The 17,048-nt window shown below is 41.7% G+C and overlaps 1 protein-coding gene across 1 annotated transcript; it reads left to right on the plus strand.

The window, feature by feature from the left end:
- The first annotated feature begins 14,123 nt into the window (after positions 1-14,123).
- LOC120073528 (nucleolar protein 58-like) lies at positions 14,124-14,684 on the plus strand. Its single transcript, XM_039026367.1, has one exon. The coding sequence runs from the start codon at positions 14,124-14,126 to the stop codon at positions 14,682-14,684; it is 561 nt and encodes a 186-aa protein (XP_038882295.1).
- Positions 14,685-17,048: the final 2,364 nt, after the last annotated feature.

The raw sequence follows: 17,048 nt of genomic DNA on the forward strand, positions 1-17,048 counted from the left end.
AAGTTTAGCTTTTTGCTTGCCCACATTGCCTTGTGTTCCAACTCGAGAGGCAGATGACAAGCTTTTTCGAAGACTAGAGCATATGGGGACATGGCACTTGCAGTTTTGAAGGCAGTCCTATATGCCTATAGTGCTTCATCGAGTTTGGGTGATCAATCCTTCCTGGAGGTACTGACTACCTTCTCCAAGATAGTTTCGATCTCCCAATTAGAAATTTCTGCCTGCCCATTGGTTTGTGGGTGATAGGCGGTTGCAACTCTATGGCTGACATTAAACTTAGTCAATAGGTTGGTGATGATGTGGTTGATGAAATATGAGCTTTCATCTCTAATTAAGGCATGGGGCGTTCCATATCGGGTAAAGATATTCTTCTTGAGAAATTTCGCCACCGTGGCCGTATCGTTCTTAGCACATGCGATGGCCTTAACCCACTTTGATACATAGTCAACTGCAACCAGAATGTATTGATGACCTTCTGAAGGCAGAAATGGGCCCATAAAGTCAATTCCTTATACATCAAATAATTCGATTTCCAAGATTGAAGTCAAGGGCATTTCATTTCTTCTAGACATGTTCCTTGTTCTCTGGCATCTATCGCACTGCACAACATGGGCATGGGCATCCTTGAATAGTGTTGGCCAAAAATAGCCACTCTGTAGGACTTTTGCGATGGTCCGCTGCCCCCCAAAATGTCCTTCGTAAGGGGACTCATGACAAAGCTCCAAAATGTGCTTGGCCTTATGCTCAGGAACGCATCGATGAAAAATATGATCAGGTCCAAGTTGATACAAGAAGGGGTCGTCCCAGAAATAAAACCTGGCGTCATGTCTTAACTTCTTCTTCTACTGGTATGTGTAATCTTCTGGTACTTAGCCACAAACTATGAAGTTTACAATGTCCGCATACTATGGAACATTAACGTATACCGCCATCAATAGCTCATCAGGGAATCTTTCTTCAATGTCTTTTTCTTTCTTCTGAACCTCGCAATTTTTTAATCTTGGCAGATGATCTGCAACTTGGTTCTCGGTGCCCTTTCGATCCTTAATCTTTATGTCAAATTCTTGCAAGAGCAGCACCCATCTTATTAGTCTCGGTTTCGCATCCTTCTTCTTCATAAGGTATTTGATCACAGAATGATTAGTATATACCACAACATTTGTTCCAATCAAGTACTGTCGAAATTTCTCCAGCGCAAATACCACTGCAAGCATTTCTTTTTCCGTGGTTGTATAATTTTCCTGCTCATTACTCAACGTCTTGCTAGCATAATAGATAGGATGTAAAACCTTATCCTTGTGCTAACTCAAGACTGCGCCCACTGCATATCCACTAGCGTTACACATCAACGCAAATGGTTGCGTCCAATCCGGCGCAATCAGAATAGGTGCAGTGATGAGCGCATTTTTCAGTGTGTGGAATGCTTCAGCGCATGTGTCATCAAAATCATATTCGCGGTCATTCTCGAGGAGCGCACTTAGGGGCCTTGCGATCTAAGAGAAGTTGCGGATAAATCTTCGATAAAACCCCACATGTCCCAGAAAACTCCTAAGTGCTTTCACATTGACTGGTGGTGGTAAGTTGGAAATTGCGTCAATTTGCACTTGATCAACTTCCAATCCTGCCTTTGATATCTTGTGACCTAGTACAGTTCCTTCTTCAACCATGAAATGGCATTTCTCCCAGTTCAAAACAAGATTCGTTTCAATGCATCTCTTCAAGACTTTTTCAAGATTTGATAAACAAGAGTCATAAGTGTTGCCAAAAACTGAAAAGTCATCCATAAATACCTCAATTGACTCCTCCAAGAAATCTAAAAATATTGCCATCATGCACTTTTGGTAGGTACCTAGTGCATTATAGAGTCCAAACAGCATGCGACGAAATGCAAATGTGCCGAATGGGCATGTAAAAGTTGTCTTATCTTGATCTTCTGGCGCAATCACAGTTTGGTTATACCCTGTGTATCCATTAAGAAAACGGAAGAATTCATTCCCAGCAAGTTGATCTAACATTTGATCAATGAACGGCAGTGGAAAGTGGTTCTTTGTGGCCAGATTTAATTTGTGGTAATCCATACAGATTCTCCACCCTGTAGTTGTCCTTGTAGGAATTAACTCAATTTTGCTATTGGTGACGACTGCCATTCCCCCTTTCTTTGGAACACATTGCACTGGGCTTACCCAGCTATTGTTAGATGTAGGGTAAATGACACCTGCATCAAGCCACTTCACTATCTCTTTCTCACAACCTCCCTCGTGGCAGGATTCAGACGGCGTTGTCTTTCTATAGATTTTGTTTTTCCTTCTTCAAGACAGATCTTATGCATTCAATACGAAGGACTGATCCCTCGAATGTCTGCTAAGGTCCATCCCAATGCTTTGCGTTTTTTTTTTCAGGTTCTAGATAAGTGCTTCCACCTTCTCTTTGCTCAGCAAGGCAGATATAATAACCGGTAAAGTGTTATTGCCTCCTAAATAAACATATTTTAGGTGCAATGGCAATGGCTTCAACTCTAACATGGGTGGTTCTTCTAAAGATGACTTAGTACGTTGCATTGTTCGTTCAGATAACTTGATTGTTTCAACATATGACTCAATCTGAATTGTGGTGCAATTCTCCTCCCACATTGCGCCGATCCCAAAGTCTTCTTCCTTCGATTCTTCTAGGGGCTCGTGCTAATGTTCTTCCTACAATTCCCCAACATATTGACAATTTTCCATATCACTCGGGTATTTCAACGCATTGAGAACATTGAACTTAACTTGCTGATCGTCGACCCTGATGGTAAGTTCTTTCTATACATCGATCAGTGCTCGCCTTGTTGCAAGAAATGGGTGACCCAAGATGATAGGTACCTCAATATCAGCTTCATAGTCTAATATGATAAAGTCAGCAGGGAAGATGAACTTGTCTACTTGCATGAGTACATCCTCTATTTTTCCCTCGGGATGCGTTATTGATCTATCGGCCAATTGCAACGTAATCGTGGTTGGTCTTGCATTGCCGATATTTAGCTTTTTGAAGATTGACAAGGGCATTAGGTTTATACTTGCTCCCAAATCACACAGCGCATTTCTGACTTCTTTTTCCCCTATCGAGCATGGCAATGTCAAATTCCCGTGATCTTTCATTTTAGTGAGGATGTTGTTTTGAAACAGCGTACACACTCATATGTTAATGCAACCGTTTCATTCTCCCTGATCTTCCTCTTGTTGGCAAGTATGTCCTTGAGGAATTTCACATAGCTTGGCATTTGTTCCAAAGCTTCTATTAAGGGAATGTTGATATGTAGTTGTTGGAGAACATCCAGGAACCTCTGGAATTGTTTGTTGTCATCTTTCTTCCTCAGCCTAGACGGGAAGGTGGAGGATCCCACATACTTCCTGTTCAATTGGCTATTCATTGAGATCCTGTGCTTGCTGTGTTTTAGGAGCTGGAGGTTGCGGTGGTTTTGAATTTAAGCCTTGCTAAGATTCATCCTTCGTAGATATACTTTCTTCTGAACTGGTAATTCCTTTATTTGTGGATGAATGGTCATCATTGATGGTTAAGTCGACTGGTCTTTTTACTGAGTTCCGTACGGGTGGCACGGGAACCGTTGTCTTGCCACTTCTCGATGTCACTGCTTGACATTGTTCATTATCTCGTGGTTCCAATGCTTCCGAGCTGCTAGGCAGCATACCAGGCACTTTATTCTTAAGTTTGATCGCAAGTTGTTCAATTTGTACCTCCAAATTTCTAAGGGAGGAGGCTTGCGATTGCTTGATTGCCTCGTTCTTCTTAATATAATGTTTCAATAATGTTTCCAAGGATGAGGTACTATAAGAGGTGTCAGAAAAAGACGGTTGGTCATAGGGTTGTACACTCTGAAAGTTACCTTGGCTGAGATTCTGATTAATGAAAACCAGAGGATTTCTTCGATTCCCATGATGACTGCTTTGATGATTACCTTGGCCCCCCAGTTGTGATTCCCGTCCCAACTGAAAGTTGGGTGATTCCGCCAACCAGGGTTGTAAGTGTTGCTGAATGGTTCATTATAGATAGAGTATACGGATTGTTGATTCAACGGGCAGAGTTCCACTGAGTTTCCCTCTCCATATTGAACGAAATTTATTACGGCCATGTATGTCAACGCATTGGCTTGCGCTGAACCTTGAGAGAGATATCCTTGCTGAATAGCCATAGCCTGAAGGAGCAAGGTCATTGTGGTCATCTGGTCTACCAGGGTATTCATTGTGTCATCTGGTACAATGGCACTTTTAGCTCTTCTTTGCTCCGAACCTCTTTCCTCATACATGTTATCTAACCACTCGTCTGTATTTCGCGAAATGCGATCTAAGATGATCTTTGCTTTCGTATATGTCTTGTCCATGAATCCTCCTACCACGGAGGTGTCAGCAACTGCTTGCGTTGATCAATCTAAGCCATTATAAAAAGTGTCCATCAGAACGCAATCGGGAATCCCGATGTGTGGACAGTTCTTCACTAATTATCTGAATCGCACCCAGGCGATACTCAAAGTTTCATAACCCTTATGTTCAAAATTCAACACATCCCTCCGTCTCCTTGCGTTGACGGCTGGAGAGAAGAATTTATTCATAAACCTTTCGACCAATTGATCCTATGCGTTGATTTCATTTGGCTCTAATGACTGAGCCCACCTTCTTGCCTCATCCCGCAATGTATACTGGAAGAGATACAATCTAATTCCTTCTGGAGTCACACCAGGTATGGAGAATGCATTGCATATTTCTACGAAACGGGTCAAATGAGCATGCGGGTCTTCTCCTTGTAGACCTTCAAATTATCCCGCATTTTGGATCATTTGAAGTATGATCAGCCTTATCTCAAACCTTGCATTCTCCTCAACCGTGGGTCTTGAAATTCCGGGCGAGAAGTTATAAAAATTTGGCGCTGCATAGTTCCTCATAAGGATGTTGTGGTCAGTAGCAAGAAATACAGGGTCTCGCGCTGGCCAATTTACCCCTTGATTCCCATCGGGCCTCTCATTATTATTTTCCATGTTTCTTCTTTGCCTAATTTGGTTCTAATGTGCTCTTGTGCAAAAAATACACCTGATCTCTGGGTTAGCTTAGAATTTTTGGATCAATTCCAATACTCATAAACCATCAGACTGCTCTTCGTGATAAACAGCCAGTACAAAGAGATCTGTCCTGCAAAATACCACAAAAGTATTCAACACTAACCGTTACCAATTTCTCGGAAACGGCACCATAAACTTGATGACAAAAAATTTAATCTCTTTATCTACTCTAACGCATGGCTGATGAACGAAACGAATGATATGCTAAATATGCACTCAAGTGCTTGCGATAAAGAGATTTTCTATGCGATACTACGTCTAAGTATATGCGTTGTTAATGATATGTTCGTAGTATGGGATGTAGTAGTGCGTGTCACAAGTTTCCTTGTGTTGAAACCAAGTATAATTCCAACACAAATTTCTTAGAATAATCCGAGGTCAAACATAGGGATTCTTTTCGTTAATGCGCTACTGATGTGATGCATGCGACCGGTTTTTACAATGAATAAAGAATGTGGGTTTATACAGAAATGTAAATTGCAGTGAAAGTAAAATTACGTTAATAAAATAAATCCTAAACTAATATGATATAAGATACATGATACATGACACTGAGATCGAGAATTGACTGTGAAGTTTTACAAAGAATTGATGTATGTGATGGTAAGTCTTTATGAATGAAGCAAAAAGAGAAAGAGTAAATAGTAAAAACATTGCATGTTTGTCAATTGCGTTAAAGATGCAACTAAGGTTCCGCTTTCCCTTGGCGTACACCTCTCGGTGATCGGTCGCATTCCCATATCTCTATGGTGAAATAGGGATGAACGTGATGAATGCAAGGTTATTTCCATCTCTGGAAATACTTCTTGCTTTAGTTAACGCATTCTTCCAACCCTCTTTCGATAGGCAGAATAACATCTTCACTTCTGCTCTCACAGATAAAGATGCCGTCGAGCATGCTTTAGCTAAACTTGATTATTTCCTTAACAAATTAACTTACTCGGTTAATTCCTGCTATTTACCCAGGGGATTAAGAACACATCATGGAGAAAATTGGTTATGGATGTATGGAAAGAGACAGAGAGATGACAATGGAAATTATCATACCATTTAATTCTAAGATTAAGCGTTTGATACATGGTGTGAATGACATATTAAAGAAGATGAATATAGATGATGAAATAGAGATTAGAAACAAATACAGAAAGAGCGTCAACGTCTTGACACAGATGCTGAACGGAGATTGTGCTTGTCGGTGTGTGGAAGTAATGGAGGGGAAAGCTTCCCTCTCAGGCTTTCTTTCTCGGTAGAATTGACCTTCGCACAGAGCTTCAACTATGGGGATCGGAATAATTCTCTGCTCGGAGACTCACCTCTCGGCCTTATCTCGTGGTTCTCTTAGATCTACTCTGGTCAGTTGTTTCAGACCAGCCTTTCTCTTAGAATCAGTATATGCGCATCTCTATGTATTCATGTATATTTTTCAGTGAATTTACATAAGCTATTTATAGGCAAAGCTTGGCTCTTTGACTTTGTGGTCCCCACTTTATAGTTATGGTAGTTCCAGAAATGGCGGAGTGAATATTCCTTCTGTTAGGCAATCAACCCGTCAGAAATGCACAACTGAAAGTTGTACACTTGTCAGAATCCTCCGCAAATGCGTTGCTCTTTACATCTTCGATCTATCGCTGCATGCGGTGTTATTTTTTATTACCGCATGTAGTTGAAATTGCATTGATCACTAGAGCTCTTGATCGATTGTCGCATGTGCCATCATTGCGTTGATCATCTCTTCGTTCTCGATTGATGGGCGCAATGTGACGTAGATGCATTGTTTCTTTTGCTTTTGAACCATGAACGCATGCGGTGACTGATTTCCTGCAAACAGAAATTGAAACATTCTATTCTACCATCGCAATGGTGTTAGTGGGTGTATTGACAACATTTTAGAATTTTCGCATTTCTTAGCCAATTTCTATACTATCGACACAACTTTTCTTTCTTTTTGCCGCAATATCTAAATAAAATAGTATAAATAACTTGTATTTCTACAAGTTATCAGTGCTCAACGCATTTTCATCATCGCATTTTGATGGCGAGAAATTTGAAGTCAATTTTACTCGACAACCAAAATCTCGTGGACGCGTTATGCGATGCATGTTCCTAAGATATGTGTTGATAGTCATGCGTCGATGGTCATGTGTTGGACTAATAATGCGTTAATGAATGTATGTGATGACCATGCATCCTGCCACAAGTTTTCTTCCGTTGGAACCAAGTATAATTCCAACGCAAGTTTCTCGGGTAATCCAAGGTCGAACTGATGGACTTGTAACTATATGTTTGCAATGATGTGCATGCGGTGGTATAAATAAAAGAATGGAAGGGATGCTGCTACATTAATCCTACTCCTACTTCTATCTAACAGACAACGCAATGAAAATATGCATAAAAGTTAGAGCTACGACAAACCTTGACATGAAATAAATGTGTGGGAAAATAGATAAATTGTGGAAATGAATTCATTGCAACCCTTAAGAGTGACTGCGAGGGCAACCCTAATCAACGCAAGCCAATGCGATCATGCTACACTCATGCACAGCAAATCATTTTCCAATGCAAATGCGGTACTCCTAAGTCTTGGATGCATGTGTTGAATACAAAATGTCCATAAAGCTCATTGCTAAGTCTCTACTCTTGTCCTATGCGATGATGTAAAATGCATAAAAGCAAGGTGACCGCACTCAATCGTATCATATCTCTAGGATGCATGCAATAGGTTAATAACAAACAGTGCTTATTCCTAAGATCCTATCTCTTGTATTATGCGTTCAAATCTGACTCTCCCGAGCCTAGATTCTGATGATTCCTAAGCCTAGATCCTGCCCTTAGATTACCCTCCCGAGTATCCCTAATGGGAAAATGAAGCATACATAGTACAAGGCAATCGCATGAACTTGGTTGACGCAAGGTTGTTACTATCCCTAATGAACAACGCATACATTGCTTAATGTGTCGAACCACTTACCCTCCTGGGCAGTTGATTGTTGCTGACTTTACTCATAGACAAGTAATGCATTAGCCTATAGACAGGCATTGCAGCAGCTTCACACTATGCAAATAAGATTACTCACACACTCGCGCAATGGACATCTCTCGGTGGGTCGCTACATGCTTCATATTCCTAATCCACATGACTAAGTATGCAATACCCAAGCACTCCCACTGAGTGTTGCAATGAAAGTAAGATGCTAAGCAAAGAAGATGGAGATGGAGTCGAAGGAACAGAGAAATGCATTGAAAACATATTGTATTAATTACTTAATTCAAAATTTCATACAATACAATATAGGAAAAGAAAGGAAAAAGAAATGACCGGCTGGAATGCAAGGATTTGCTCCCAGCGGATGTGCGTCAAGGCTGCCGATGGTGTCATGGATGGGCGGAGGAGCTGACTCTTTCGAGATCTAGCTCCGGTCGAAGGCTCCGGTCGTCACTCGGAATGGATGAAAGAGGTGGAGAACTCTCAGCATCTTCTCACGCATTTTGTCTGGATCACAAGGATCTGCCCTAGGCGAACCTCAGGCGAAAACCTTGGATAACTTTGAATTTCTACTCATCGACTTCTATTTATAGAGCTTGGATCACCGATAGCATTAATTGGACTGCTCTGAGTCTGACGTTCGGCACGTTAGTCCTTTCTGAACCTCTGCCACCAACGGCGTGGTAGGTGAAATGTCAATATCATCTTTTGGATTTTCTCGAGGTAGATGCAATTTGATGCATTCATTCCACCTACCTTGTGTTGATCTCATTAGTTTGCGTTGTCGCGTAGCCGTAATCATTTAATGGCCTCATTTGCTTAATACCGCAACTCTACATGATGACTGCAATCGCCTAACGAGCGTAATCTCCATGCAATGGACGCATGCGGCTGATCATCGCAACACCCATGCGTTGATCTAATGCATTTGCCTTGTGATGGAGAGTTTCTCCGCATGCGGTCTTCTATACGGTGGTCCGGTTTCCGCATTTGCATTCATTTCCTACATTGGCTACAAAAATAGAATATTGAATGCATAATTAATCCAAAGTAATGGGTTAGCTGAGATTCATCATGTTGATCGATGCAAACTCTTTTTCTCGTGAATTCCTAACATGATTGCCGCATATTTTGCCTAACAACCTTCATAATTCTAAGTAAAAGGACTAAGATGGCATGCATTTCTGTTTGTCCTCAAGCATGTGTTATACTCAAGAAATTCTAACTCACCTTCATGTTTTCCTTTGCGATGACCAGCTTCTAAGAATATAATTTACACACACCTTTGACCATCACCGCAATACTCTCCTCCACTTTGGCTGCTTCTTCAAAAATATCTTGTCTAAGTTTAGATCCGGCAAGCTGATAACTTGTAGAAATACAAGTTATTTATACTATTTTATTTAGATATTGCTGCCAAAAGAAATGAAGGTTGCGTCGATTGTATAGAAATTGGCTAATAAATGCGAGAATTATAAATTATCGTCAATACACCCACTGACACCATTGCGATGGTAGAAAAGAATGTTTCAAGTCTGTTTTGTAGGAAATCAAGTCACCGCATGCATTCATGGCTTAAAGATAAAATGAACAATGCATCTACGTCGCATTGTGCTCGTCAATCAATAATGAAGAGACGATCAACGCAATGACGGTACATGCGACAATCGATCAAGGGCTTTGCGATCAACGCAACTTCAACCGCATGCGGTAATAAAAAAACAACACTGCATGCGGGCAAACGATCAAAGATGTAAAGAGAAACGCAATAGCGGAGGATTCTGACGCGTGTAAAGCTGACCGTTGTACATTACTAATGGGATTGATTGCGTAACAGAAGGAATATTCACTCCACCATTTCAGGATCTGCCTTAACAATAAAGTGGGGATCACAATGCAAAGAGTCGAAGGTTCGCCTATAAATAACTTATGCAATTTCATTGAAGGGGGATGCTTGAATACAGAGAAAAAGTGTATATACTGATCAAAGAGAGAGACTGGTTGAGTGACTAATCAGAGTAGATCTGGGAAGAATTAAGAGACAAGGCCGAGAGGTGAGTCTCTGGGCAAAGAATCCTTTCGATCCCCGCCGTCGAAGCTCTGTACGAAGGTCACCTCTACCAGACAAGCAAGCTTGAGAGGGAAGCTCTTCTGTTCATCCATTCCACACGCCGGCAAGCAAAACCACTGTCCAGATATGTGTCAAGACGTTGACACTCTTCTGTATTTGTTTCTATCTCTTTATCATCACTTGTATTCATCTCCTTAGTCTATCATTCACACCGTGTATCAGACGCTTAATCTTAGTATTGAATGTTATGATCATTTCCATTATCATTTCTCTGTCTATTTCCGTTCATCCATAATTCATTTTCTCTATGACGTTTTCTTAATCCCATGGGTAATTAGCAAGAATTAAGAAAGTAAATTGATTGGGTTAAGGAAATAATTATGTTTAGTCAAGGCATGCTAGACGACATCTTCACCTGTGAGAGCAGATATGAAGATGCTATTCCGCCTATCAAGAGAGGGTTGGAAGAATGCGTTAACTAAAGCGAGAAGTACGTCCAGAGATGGAAGCAACCTTGCATTCACCACGTTCATCCCTATTTCACCATAGAGATATGGGAACGCGGCCGATCACCGAGAGGTGTACGCGAAGGGAAAGCGGAACCTTAGTTACATCTTTAACACAATTAACAAACTTGCGACGTTTGTACTAATTATTTTTTCTCCTTCTGATTCATCCATAAAGACTTGCCATCGCATACCTCGATCCTTTGTATAAAATTCACAGTCAGTCTCGAACTCAGTATTATGTATATCATGTATCTTGTATCTTGTATCACATTAGCTTAGGTTTATCTTTATCGCAATTTAGTTTATTAACGCAACTTTATTTTACCGTAACTTTAAATTCATGTACCAACCCAATTCTTATTAATTTTAAAAACCGGTCGCATGTATCACAAAAGTAAACCATTAACGAAAACAATCCCTGTGTTCGACCTCGGATTACTCTGAGAAACTTGCGTTGGAATTATACTTGGTTTCAGCACAAGGAAACTTGTGACAACGCATTACTCCATAGCATACTACAAGCATATAGTTAACAATGCATATATCTAGAAGTATTATCGCATAAAATGATCATGATCAATAACATAGCATAAGATTACATTTAGCATTACAAGTTTATGGCAACATGAGCTTGTAGCACAGCATCATGCATGCACAACATACCATCAATTTCAAGTCATCAAGTTTATGTCGCCGTTGCCGAGGATTGGTAACGGTTAGTGTTGAGTACGTTTGTGATATTTTGCAGCACAGATCTCTTTGTAATGACCGTTTGTTGTGAAGAGCAGTCTTACGGTTTATGAGTACTGAAACTGAACTAGAATTCGAAGCCGACCCAGAGATCAAGCGTACATTTCGCGCAAGGGCATGCCAAAACCGAGCAAGGCAGAAGAGAGCCAACATAGCAGAAAATAACAATGATAATGTGGCACCCGAAATGAATCAAGGGGTGGGCCGGCCAGCGCAAGATCCCATTTTCCTTGCTGCTGACCGCAACATCCCAATGAAGAACTACACGGCACCTAATCTGTATGATTTTTTGCCTGGAATTTCAAGATCGATAGTTGAGGAGAACACAAGATTCGAGATTAAATCTGTCATGCTCCAAATGATTCAGAATGCGAGGCAGTTTGGTGGTCTGCAAGGTGAGGACCCACATGCCCATTTGACCAGTTTTGTCGAGATGTGTGGTAATTTCTCCATACCTGGCGTTACCCCAGAAGGTATTAGATTATACCTCTTCCCTTACACCTTGATGGATGAGGCTAAGAGGTGGGCTCATTCACTAGAGCCAAATGAATAACTTCCTGGGACCAGTTGGTTGAACGGTTTATGAAGAAGTTTTTCCCTCCGGCAGTCAATGCAAGACGACGAAAGAACGTATTAAACTTTAAGCAGATGGATAACAAGACCTTAAGCACCGCCTGGGTGCGATTCAGAAGATTGGTGAAGAATTTTTTGCATATCGGGATACCCGATTGCGTTCTGATGGAAACATTCTATAATGGCCTGAACAGATCAACGCAAGCTATTGTTGATGCCTCCGCGGCAAGAGGTTTTATGGATAAAACATACACTTAAGCCAAGTTCATCCTTGACCGCATCTTGCAGAATATGAATGAATGGGTTGATGACGGGTACGGAGGAAGAGGCTCTGAAAGAAGAAGAAATGATACTGCCATTGTGCCTGTTGAGATAATGACAGCTTTGGCCGCATAAATGGTTGCGGTAACCTCTATCCTCCAGTCGATGGCGCTTAATCAAGGTGTCATCTCCCAAGGGTCAGCGCAACCTAATATGCCGGCATAAGTGGCCGTAATTAGTTGCGTTCATTGTGGAGGGGGCCATGCGGTGGAAATGTGCCCATCGAACCCACAACAAGTATGCGCTATCCAGAACAATCCGTACAGCAAGACGTATAATCCTGGTTGAGGGAATGAGCCTAACTTCGGTTGGGGAGGAAATCATAAGAAAGGTGGGCCAAGTAACCATTAAAATAGCAACTCCGGGAATCGAGGAAACCCTCCACCTTTCACCACAATCAGAATCAGGGTCAATAGAGACAACTGCAACAACAACCATCCTCCTCTAACACACCGGGAAATTAATTGGAGGCCCTGCTCAAGCAATATATGGATAAAAACGACGCGGTGATGCAGGCGTAGGCGTCTTCAATCAGAAACTTGGACATTCAAGTAGGGCAGCTGGCATCCGAACTACGTAATAGAAGACCTAGAACGTTGCCAAGTAATTTTGAAGCCCCGGGATCTCACGGGAAGGAGCAATGTCCTTGAAGACATTGGGCAGGCAAGTTGGATCGCCTACGGAGGTGTGGATTGTGTTCATCATGGAAAATTATCTTCTGGTCCATATCTCAATCCTATGTTTCCATGCTTTCTAATTATTGTCTTTATTGCTTCATGAACTTTGTCATTTATTGCTTCATTCAATTTGTTTTTATGCTTTATGAAATTATGAGTCATTTAATTCTCTTGCATTTATTTCCATGTTCTCTTTAATTTCCTTACTTTTGTGTATTAAATGCGTTATTCTTAAATTGGTGAATGATTGGTTAATAGAAATTTAATACCGCAAAGTCCTTGTGACTTGCGTTGATGAAAAATAAAACAAAATAAAACACATCTGATATGCATTGCGATGATGGGTGCATCTTGTACCAACAAAATACACTTTGCATTCATCCAACTCAAATGCATTGCACTGAGGGGTGTGTTGCACTCGTATGTATTCTTTGCCCGTCCATAGCGAAAATGCACTATATTGAGGTAGTGTTGTGCCAGTAGAAATACCGTGCGCCCGTCCTCCAGAAATGTGTTGAGTTAAGGGGTGTGTTGCGAGGATACGTGCATTGTTGCCCGTCCTCTGCAAAGATACATTTGCATAGATGGATGCCTTGCATTAATTCTTAACCTTGCGCCCATCCGAATAAATCACCAAAGAAAAAAAATCTTTTTGCAAATTGAGAAGTCCAATCGCTTAGGCTTCCGAAGACATGATGAATTCGTAGTTGAAAGGAAATACGTCTCTAAAAATTCATAAATGTGAGGCGCGCGGCGGCAGGCTTTTTGAGTACCTCGAGGCCTGCACCGCAGAATTCGCGTTGGGCCCAGCAAGGCCCAACCTATAAATTTTGTCTCCTCCGTCTTAGGTTGTTTACTTGAATCTCTTTGCAACCATAAAACCCTAAACCGCCTTTGCATACTAAACTTACTCTCTTCCTAAAATCCTAAGTATTTCCCAGCTTTCTTGCTCAGTTCATCCATGGTCGACCAATCTTCCCATCAATCTTCTTTACCCTCATCACTCTCGTCAGCCAAAATCAATGCTCGAGAGGCGGAAAGCCGCCATCTCGTCGTCCAGCCACAAACCATCCCTCAAATCGCTGGAAAACCTCAGCGAAAGCCTGTAGCAGCCGTACCACTCTAGCTTAAAATGGGGCAGAGCTCAAAAAGCACCCCACTCCCAACATTGTCCTTTGAAAGTGAAAAGAAGAGAAGGGACGATAAGGAGGTGTTTGGGAGTATACTTAGCAACATGGAGAAAGAAGGAGGACTGCTTGAAGCTGGGGTTGTGAACCAGCCACTACCTTCGAAGGAGGAGATAGAGGAAGCATCAAGGATAAGTGCTCTGGAAATCTTGGATCCTAAGGAAACTGCTAATGCAGAATCCTATGAGGCACCCATCAGGGTCGCTTTGGAAGAAGCAGTGGCGGAGAAACAGCTTGAAGTGGCTGAAGAGAAGAAGAAGAAGAGGAAGATCAAAGAGAAGAGAGATAAAGGAGATGAGAAAGCCCATCCAATCAAGAAAAAGGAAAGAAGAATGGATGAGAAGATGGAACGTAGGCGAGAGAAGATGCGCCTGAAGAATGAGGAAGAGAGGAGAAAGAGGGCTGAGATCCCAAAATTAGATGGAGAATCCACCTCTGTAAGGGGTGATAAGGGAGAGTCAGCGAAACTAAGAGAATCAGCACAACCCGAGGAGGAAACAATGTAAGTAACATTGGTTACGACTGATGATGGAGAAGATGCAGACATCACCCCCTTGCCGCGACGTCGCAAGGAGAATGCGCCACAAGGGTCAATAATTGACCCATCAATTTTGCAAGAAGCATTAGAGGAGAAGGAGAGGAGAAGAAAAGTGGAGGAAGAAAAGCAAGAGAAAATGTTGCGGGCATAACAAATCATCGCAGAAGGTAGTAGAAGAAGAAAATTACATGATAAGGAGATGCGCCGCAACAATGAGATATCAGCAGAAGTAGAAAGGAAAAGGCTCGAGGAAGAACAATGCATTTTGCTATCCTCAAATCAGTTCAAAAGAGAATTTGAGAAAGAAAAAAGAGAAGAGGAAGAAGAAGGAAGAAAAGGAGAAGAAGCACCAAGCAAATGTTCAGCGCATAAGAGAGAAGAAGGGAAAAGAAATTGCAGAGTGGGAGAAGGAAGAACAACGCAAGGCAAGGGAAAGGAAACAAAAGCAGAAATCCCACCTTGCGTTGACCAAAGAGAAAGGCAAAGCAGTTGTAGAAAGCAGTGAGTCTGCATTGGCTAAGGGATGACCATCAAGGAAGAAAGAAAATGACGATATGATGATGGAGATGGGTTTATTCCGTGTGCCAACACCACTACTAGACCTGATCATAAGCATTGTATTGGAGCATGGATGGGGAACATTTTGCCATTGCCCATCCATCATCATTCCAAAGGTAGTGCGTGACTTCTACAATGGACGGCTCCATGGCACCAAAGATGCGGTGACCATGAAAGGGGGAGTGGTGCCTTTCAGCGCAAAGGACATCAATGAATTATATCAGATGAATGACATCCCGAATGTGCCGGGTAATAAATCATTGAAGATCCTACAGAAGAGCAGATGGAAGATGCACTGAAGACATTAATGCAACGTGGCACTCAGTGGTCGGTTTCCTTAAAAGGTATCAGAACTCTGGCATCGAAGACATTGCTTCCAGAGGCGTGACTTTGGGTATATTTGGTGAAACGGTGACTCATCCCGACTTCCTATAACAAAAAAATTTCGAGGGATAGAGTCATGGCCGCATACTGCATCGCACGTGACATTCCAATAGACGTGGGTCAGTTGATCGTAAGACAAATTTGAGGTTTTGTGGGGCATATAAGAGGCCAATATTTCTTTCCTTGGACAGTCTCAAGCCTCTGTCTCTCACTCGGTGATAAGGAACCAATGCCGGAAGTACATGGTCTCATCAACGTCAAGATTTTGAGAATACTTCTCAAAGATTTCCCACATTGCCCCGAACTTCCACCTAAAAGGACCATGATCGATTTAAATGCGCCGCAGCAGCCAAAGCCAAAGAAATAGCGCAGAGATGACAAAGGAAAGGAAAAATTCCAAGAAGCATCAACGCAAGATCAAGGGACCTTGGACCCTTTGCCTTTGATAATTCGCCCTCCAAGCCCTCCTACAGAACCTTCTCCCTCATTTCCCGAACATTTCACTAACTTTCTCCTTGCCTCTGATTCTCCAACTGCATATCCAGTAGCTCCATCCTCACCTTCATCGTCACCGTAACTTTCCCTTCCACTGCCACATGTTGATGACTCATGCGATTTGGGTGAAGGCACTTCTGCCCAACCCCAAAATGATGATGGCGAAACATCGCAGGCACAACCCATCATTGCCTCCTTAGCTGCTGAACTAGTAGATATGCGATCCCTTCTCTCCCAACAACAAGACTTTTTATGCCAGAGAATAAATGAGGTAAACGAGCGAGTCGAAGACTTGCAACGCAATGCTGCTATGACAAGGCAGGTGATGATCAATATTCAACGCAATATCTATACGATCCATCTGAACCAAAGGCAAGTAGCAGAGCGCAACCATGAATATTTCAATTTCTTGACAGCCTATCTTCATGGTCCCATGGTGCCTCCACATTTGCAACAGCATCCGAATTTCGAAGAAGCCCCTCGCGTACCTCATCAGAATCCTCCACCGAAACCTCCTTCTCCTCAATAACTTTACAATTTTTTATTGCGGTCATTCTTTTATTTTTACTTCATTCATTGTTTTCTTTGTATAAAAGCTAATTCTTTGATTCTTTGTACATGAAAAGATTTGTTGTATTGCGTTAATTGTAATTCCTTGTATACTTAGTTAATTTTTTATACAACTAAGTAGCAATTCTTTCAAGTACGCAATAGCCTCTTCTTGTCATCCTTTGTCAATTTTGCGATGTTCTATATCTTTTACTTTGTGTTACTCATTGCGCTGCAATGATGAGTTAAATGCATAGTAACATTTCCCATACTTTGTGTTTTCTGACTAACACTTAGTTAATTTGTGGCTATAACACTATTTTATCTTTTATCTTACAAAATTCTG

Source organism: Benincasa hispida, chromosome 3 (assembly GCF_009727055.1).
Source record: "Benincasa hispida cultivar B227 chromosome 3, ASM972705v1, whole genome shotgun sequence".
In the NCBI taxonomy this organism is placed as follows: Eukaryota; Viridiplantae; Streptophyta; class Magnoliopsida; order Cucurbitales; family Cucurbitaceae; genus Benincasa; species Benincasa hispida.

Excerpts from the sequence above, each read along its gene's own strand:
- LOC120073528 (XM_039026367.1), top strand. The coding sequence starts at position 14,124 with ATGGGGCAGAGCTCAAAAAGCACCCCACTCCCAACATTGTCCTTTGAA.